At 43.4% G+C, this 7,438-nt stretch overlaps 1 protein-coding gene and 1 long non-coding RNA gene across 6 annotated transcripts in view; one reads left to right on the top strand and one right to left on the bottom strand.

Annotated features, from left to right (window-relative positions):
• The window catches only part of CAPS2 (calcyphosine 2), an 85,697-nt gene that overhangs the window by 68,833 nt on the left and 9,426 nt on the right, over positions 1-7,438 (top strand). For 4 of the 5 annotated variants that reach the window (XM_019514743.1, XM_019514741.1, XM_019514742.1 and 1 more), the window contains one exon: positions 2,610-3,303. The exons of the other annotated variant lie outside the window; for it this stretch is intronic. In XM_019514743.1, the coding sequence (XP_019370288.1) occupies positions 2,610-2,785 (176 nt within the window). In that variant the 3' untranslated portion in view covers positions 2,786-3,303. Of the gene's footprint in view, positions 1-2,609; positions 3,304-7,438 lie in introns of those variants that run through there. 5 annotated transcript variants of the gene reach the window in all.
• Positions 1-7,438, bottom strand: part of LOC109295737 — a 27,138-nt gene that overhangs the window by 19,477 nt on the left and 223 nt on the right. The window contains exon 2 of the long non-coding RNA XR_002096821.1: positions 3,684-3,691. This is a non-coding gene — a long non-coding RNA (uncharacterized LOC109295737). The remainder of the gene's footprint in view (positions 1-3,683; positions 3,692-7,438) is intronic.

Here is a 7,438-nt window from a genome sequence, read left to right as displayed (position 1 = left end):
TTTTTTTTTTTTTTTTTTTTTTTAATTTGATTTGTCGGTAGGTAATGGTTTGGAGGTTTGGCCCTTTTGATCTAAAAAAGGAACTTACCAAAGACAGCTGAATGACAGTATAAGTCAGGGGTGGGCAAAATACAGCCTTTTGGCCGAATCCGGCCCACCAGGCATTTTCATCTGGCCCGTGGTGCCCACCAACAAATTATACCCCACCTAGCCCTTCCGCCCATGAGGGTGGGAGCGAGGCGCCTGCGTATACACATGCCCCCAACATACCTTATTGAATCTCGCTCCCATTCTTGTGGGTGGAAGGGCCCAGCCTGGTCAGCATGCAGCTTTTGGGCAGGGCTGCTACTGTCACTGCTGCTGCCGGTGCTGGCCTGCTTGGCTTCCCTGGAGTCCCACTCACTCTGGGCAGCAGGTAGGGAAGTGGTGGGGGAGAAGGAGCTTCAGCTGGGTAGGAGTGCAGAGCGTGGGGCTGGGGCTGGTGGCACATGCAGCCTGTGCCCAGGGGGGTGGCAGCAGCGCGGAGTTTGGGTGGGCAGCATGTGATTGTGAGGGAGGATGGGGAGTGTCCTCCACTTCTTCCATGGTGCACAGCTCTGGTAGGCAGCGGTGGCAGCAGCAGCAGGTGGGGGCACTTGGGGTGCTCATGCCTAGCGAAGGTGCTGCCGTTCCACCCAATTCAGCCCACATTTAATTAATGGCTGTGTGATCCAGCTGTTTCTCTAGGTCCAGCTGTCCTTGCTCCTGTGCATGCTGTGCTCTCACCCTTTGCCCCCCTCTGTTGCAGCTTCTGTTCATTGCCATCACTGAATTAGGCATTTCAAATCCTTGCTTGACATGTTTGTTGGTAGCAACAGCGAGCAGAGGCTTCAGTGAGAGGGCTGAGAAAGCAGCCCTCCCCACAGAGCATGGTTGGCTGGAACAGCAGCTTGAAATTGGCAACCCATGGCAACAACCAGGTTGCAAGGTTTAGTATAATGTTGCTGATCTTGGAGCTAGGTCATAAGCAAAGAACTTTAGAGTTTAAGGGTGCTGCTGCTTGCCTTCATGAATAGAAAGTGGGCTTTAAGAGTAAAAATGACTGAAATGAGAGGAGCCAGAATTTCGCTCCAAGGGTAGTAATCCATTGCAATGTGTATTTTTAGAGGGCAAGAATTCCAGATATGTATTTTTCATTTTCTGTGTTAAAAGTAATTTGGGTTTAATCTTGATCAAGAAGAAATCACTCATAATCCCCAAATCAATTTAGAATGCAAACTTGATATCCCAAGATCTTTTGAGAGCTTTGATCTTGTATTGCATTAAATACACACACTTTAATTACAAAGTTTAAAGTTTTAGTGACTGAGGAGTAGGCTACAGATTGTATCTGGCTCTTCTGGAATTTTTTGAAGAAAAATTCTCCCTATCACTGTTCATCTGTTTTGACCTTGTGTTTCAAGAAAAATGATGACTATAGCTGTAATAATGAGGTGAGGTGAGCACACTAGCAGGGAGTGAGAGATTGCAGAAGGATCTGGATAGGTTACAGGGGTGGGCTAACAGGAACAGGATGCGTTTCAATACAGACAAGTGCAGGGTGCTGCACTTGGGCAGTAGGAACCAGCAGCACACTTAGACAATGGGGAACTCCCTACTCGAGAGCACGGAGGCAGAAAGAGATCTTGGAGTCATTATTGACTCCAAGATGAACATGGGCCGACAATGCGAGGTCATGGTTGGCAGGGCTAACCGGACCTTATCGTGCATCCACAGGTGCATCTCGAGTAGAGCCAAGGAGGTGATCCTCCCCCTCTATGCGACGCTGGTCAGGCCACAGCTGGAGTATTGTGTCCAGTTCTGTGCGCCCCATTTCAAGAGGGATGTGGACAACATGGAGAGGGTCCAGAGGAGGGCCACCCGCATGATCCGGGGACAACAGGGCAGACCCTACAGTGAGAGACTGCGGGACCTGAACCTATTCAGCCTCCACAAGAGAAGGCTGAGGGGGGACCTGGTGACCGTCTATAAACTCACTAGGGGGGACCAGAAGGGTTTGGGGGAGACGCTGTTTCCCCTAGCGCCCGCTGGCATAACAAGGAGTAATGGGCACAAGTTGATGGAGAGGAGGTATAGATTGGACATCCGCAAAAACTACTTCACAGTTAGGGCGGCTAGGAGCTGGAACCAACTTCCAAGGGAAGTGGTGCTGGCCCCTACCCTGGGGGTCTTTAAGAAGAGGCTGGATGCCTACCTGGCTGGACTCATTTGAGTCCCGTTTTTTGTTTTGGGGTTTTGTTATACTCCCGCCCTGGCGGGGGGTCGGGCTAGAAGATCTACTAGGTCCCTTCCAACCCTAAATCTATGAAATCTATGAATGCATTAGTAGGATGCAATGAATCTCATGGCCTACCTTAGGTACAACTTTCCACTACACAGTCTGGCAAACTAAAGCCTGCTTTAAGGTAGTCAGCAGCTACTTCTTTTGAAAAATCTAAATATTATAGTTTTGTTGAAGGAGAAAAATCTTTGCAGGCATAACTTTACATATTTACTTTAAATATATCAAATGGTATCTATCGAGTATTCTTGTGAATGTGTGTGTTTAATGGTAAATAATATTTTAACAGGGGATGCCACAGAGGAAGAAATTAAGTCTTCATTTCTTGAAACGCTGCAGGATGCCTGTAGTAATCCAAATGAAGTGTCATATTGTGAATTTGAAGATTACTATGAAGGACTAAGTATCGGAATTATGGATGATGAAGATTTTGTTAATACCTTAAGGAATCCTTGGGGAATTTAGCACTTACGACATAAAATATCAAGGGAGAAACCTATCAAACAAGGAGTAAATTAAACAAGGATTTAGTCTTGATAAGTGTTGCTTTTTAATGAATTTCTTACAAATTTGTTCTAAAATGAGTACAATTTGAGAGTGATAACATGGTAAGTTATATATACAGCTCCCTTTGAACTATGTTAAGCATTATTTCAGTATTTTTTTGTGTGTTTTGCTGATCTTTGTCAGAAAAGTTAGTAGCCCTGTGCACTTCCATCCTAGTGTCAATATTAAAATAATAAGCTAAAATAATAACATGGATGAAATACATGCAGATGAAAACATACTGTGCATTATAATTTCTAATTGTATGGTGTACTGTCAGAAAACTTTATATTTGAATAGTGTATGTATATGGTCACTGGGTTCTCTCTAAGGTTTGTTACTCATGAAAAAGCGGGCTGTTTTCGATTCGGACTTGGCCCCATTCGGATCACTGTCCCAATTCGATTCGCTGATTTAGATCACTGTCTCGATTCAATTCGGCCGAATCTGAATCTGAAGATTTGCTTCTGATTTGGAGAATCAGCGATTCGGCCATAGGCACAGGTTTAAATGTTTTTTCTACATACCTCGAGGTACCAGGCATGGCTTGTGAATGTTGAGATGGTGGGGTGGATGGAGCATCCCACAGGAACGTGGGGGGGCCCCCCACGTGCACAGTGACAGACCAGGAAGTGGACTGGAAGTACCCCCTGGCTTGGTGATTGGCTGTGGGGGAACCCCAGGTGCCCCCCCAGGCCCAGGAGACTCCAGTCACTGAGACGGGGAGAGGGGTCCCCCAAGCACTCCAGTCCACTTCTGGGTCTGCCGCTGAGCGTGCTAGGGATCCCTTCATGCTTCCGTGGGACGCTCCATCCACCCCACCATCTCAGTGTTCACGAGCCGCCTGGTACCATGAGGTAAGTAGAAGAATCATATAAAGCTGTGTCTATGGCCAAATTGTTGAATCTCTCTGAATCAAATTGGAGGCTTCCGATTTAATTTTGGGGAGATTAATGGTTCTCCTGGTTCAATTCAGATTCGGAGATTTGGCTGCCGAATTGGACTGAATCTTCTCTGAATCAAATCAGCAGCCAAAGCTTCACAGCCCTAGTTGCTTCCCCCTCTCCCCTAAAACACTAAAAATGCATAGAAAATTAAGAACAGTGTATACACTTTAGTACTCCAATTTTCAAAATAATGAACGACCAGGGGTGACCTGACCATATTTATTCATTTTTGTCAGACGCACGGAATTGAACATTGATTCCGCATGTTTCACTGATATACCTTGCTCAGGTTGTAGATTTACTGTGTATATTTGCTGTCAAGTAGCAATGCACTTAAGACCTTACTCTTTTTGCCGAATTGTTTTTTCAAACAAATAATAAGAGTTTTAAATGTATGACCTGTTTTCATTTTGCTGTTATAGTTTGTGTGGGGTTTTTTTAGGTTGAACTTTTATAATAAAGTTCTTTGTCCAAGCTGATAGGTACATTTTACTACTTTTGGAAATAGGAAACAAAGACTTCTGAACAGTACCAAGTACAATTACAGAAAATAATTTTTAAGTGCATGTCCTAGTCATATTTTCCTTGATACTTTGAATGTTTAACCAGTTGTGCCTTTTAATAAAGTCTATTTTTTTTAAACCCAAACAGTTAATTGTATTAAGAAGTAGAAAATGCCGTATCACCTAATTTTTTTTAATTGTGTTTCATCATAGTTTTTGGTGATCGGTATATTCAATGTAGGGGCTAATTGGAAATCAAACTATTGTTGAGCTATGTGCTATTAAAACAGAATAGTTTACTTGGTGTTTGTGTGAGTGCATTTGAATTTATGACCTGCCTTGCCTTCTGAAGATAGCATACGTTTCTTTTCTCAGACAAAACTTCTGTCTTGCAGGAATTTGAAAGCAACAGTGAAACCTGCTTGACTTCCACCACTTTGTCAGGCTGATTTGTTCTGCCTGTATTAACTTTATTTTACTTTGTTTCTGCTTCATGCCCACTTGTCTTCTGTCAGTTGCCTAATAGACCTTACTCATTTTAAAATTTTTCATAGTGTTTTTTACTATTTACATGTGTTTAGCTTTTTTCTCTTTCTGATTTTTAGTGTTCTTTTACTGATTCATTTATTTTAACTTCCTGCTGTTTAACCATAACTTACACAGGTTATGTCAGTAGTGCCTGACCTTTTTTCCCAGCAGGCCAGACAGCTGTTCCTGATCCAGGTCCCAGGTGGGCACAGTGGGCACCATCTCGCCATGCGGAGGGTGCTGGAGGGAAGGTTGGCCCCAGCCAGGCCCTGTAGGGAGGGGAAGGGGTATGGCCAGGCCCCAGCCCAGCCCCATGGGGGGAAGGCAGCATGCTCAGCCCCAGTGGGAGGAAAGGGGACATGGCCAGGTTCCATCCTAGCCCCACAGGAGGGAAAGGGATATAGCCTGGCCCCATGGGAGAAAAGGTGGCATGGCCAGGGCCCAATCCAGAAGTGGGAGGGGGTGTGGCCCAGCCCCATGGGGAAGGGGGTGTAGTTTGGCTCTGACCAGCCATACCGGTATTGAGGTTTGAAAATTTGGCCACTATTAATGGCCACTGCTACTCTGCCACCAAATTTCTGGACTTGTGGGGAGCTCTGCAAGCTGGATGCGATGGCTCCGCAGGCTGTATTTGGCCAGCCAGTTGGAGGTTGAACACCCCCAAGTTATATTGATCTCTAATGAATCATATTTAGTTCTATGTGACTTTCTTTATCGCCGCAAGATAATTTGTCGATCATTCTGATTTCATCCTTAAAATCTCCAAATAACAGATTATCTCTGTACTTTTAGGCTAAAATAAGAATATACCCATGTCTAAAATAAGAAAACTCCCATAAGCACTTGTTCTGGTAACAGAATGTGGCTGGGTTTGATTAAAATATATACCATCTTCCTGTCACAGCTGGAATCTCTCTTTTGAAGAGATTTTTTTGTAGACATCACCTAGCATGAAATAGGTGATGCTGGGGAGCGGTGATGAATCTTGACGCAACTTCTTATTTCACAGAGAAGTGTTTTGTTACATGGCTATAAAACGTAGTGCTGGAGAAGATGTCAGTTGTTGTCCCGTCCCTCCCACCCCCCAACTCCAAAGATGGGAGGTTGATAGCTGTCGTTTCTTTGAAGGAAATGATAAATTCTGGTGGTAGTTGGTAATTCCCTGTTGAGGATGATGAAGGCATTTAGCTGCTGACCTGATGAAGCATGATGAAGCTCATCTGGCACTGTGACTCCTAATCTAAGGCTGATCAACCACTGATCATACTGCCTGGTGTGATGTTGAATAGGTCACGGTTCTGAGAGTAACGGTGAAGGAGTTGGTGCTCATGTGGTGTTTTCTTTACCCTGAGTGGGTACATACAGATCCTTGAGATGAATGTAAGTAGATGGTATCAGAAGGCTTCCTTGACCATGGGAAAATAACTGTTCCAAGGCAATGTGTTGAGCAGACCTGGGGTCCATCTAACAAAGAATGGAAAGAGCAACTTTGATCATAGACTTGCTTAACCCACTGAGAAGAACTTCAAACTAGATTCAAGAGGGCCAGTAAAATAAGCCCGTAAGTAAGTATAACTCTGGACAAAGTCCTAAAATCTATGGAGCACTGGGGAAATTTATTAATTAAGTCATGGGAGTATATGAAGGAAACTACATGTCAGTTATGTAGTAATGAAGGTTTGGTGAATAAAGAGGAGGAAATGGAAGTATCAGTACATAACTAGATTCTGACAAAATTAGCACGACATGTAATGGGTTAATTTACAATTGGCATATTGGTATGGAAGAAGATACGGCTTGTTCAAGAAAGAGGCAGGGGGAAAAAGAATGGGATCATAACTTGTTCGATGTATTTTCTCTGAGGTCTAGAATGTAGTCAGAGACAAACCTGTTGAAAGTCCTTGGGGGAAATACGACATGAGAAAACATGGCTGATGGTTGTGGTTGGTGTCTAGACAGGCAATCTAGGATTATTAGGCAAATGATGGGGAGTAGCAGAATAAAGACTGCCAATTTGTAAAAAATAAAGGCATGGGTTCAAACTATTCCAATATGAAAGAAAAAGAGGGAGTGGCATAAGAAACTAACTTGAGCTTTTTAATGACTTGAAACTTAAAAAGGAAGACAAAAATGGAAAATAGGCCAAGTTATTAAGAATGCAAGAATGTCTAAATGCATGAGCATTTAGAGACAAAATCAAAAATGCCAAGGCATGAAATGAAATGGAACTAGCAAGGAACATAAAAAGTAACAAGAACACATTCCATCTCTGCTTTAGTAAGATAATGACCAAGGAAAAGTTGGCTTACTACTCAACAAAGAGGGAAAGCTAATGGTAGATAGTGTGATGATGATCAAAACATTTAATGTATATTTGACTTCAGTCTTCACTAAAAAGGTTAACCGTGATCACATAGCTAACACAATTAGCATCAGTAGCAAGAAGGTAAAAGCTCAGGCTAAAATAAGGAAAGATCAGGTTAGAAACTTATGTATTTACTTGATTCCAGGATAAAAGTTTTTCCCCCATTTAATATGGGGAGAAGTCCCTCATCTTGGAATTAAATATGAGGTGCCAGGGGGACAGGCAGCTG

Source organism: Gavialis gangeticus, unplaced genomic scaffold, assembly GCF_001723915.1.
Source record: "Gavialis gangeticus isolate Ggan-Ray unplaced genomic scaffold, GavGan_comp1, whole genome shotgun sequence".
In the NCBI taxonomy this organism is placed as follows: domain Eukaryota; kingdom Metazoa; phylum Chordata; order Crocodylia; family Gavialidae; genus Gavialis; species Gavialis gangeticus.
This window is presented reverse-complemented; position numbering and strand designations above follow the sequence as displayed.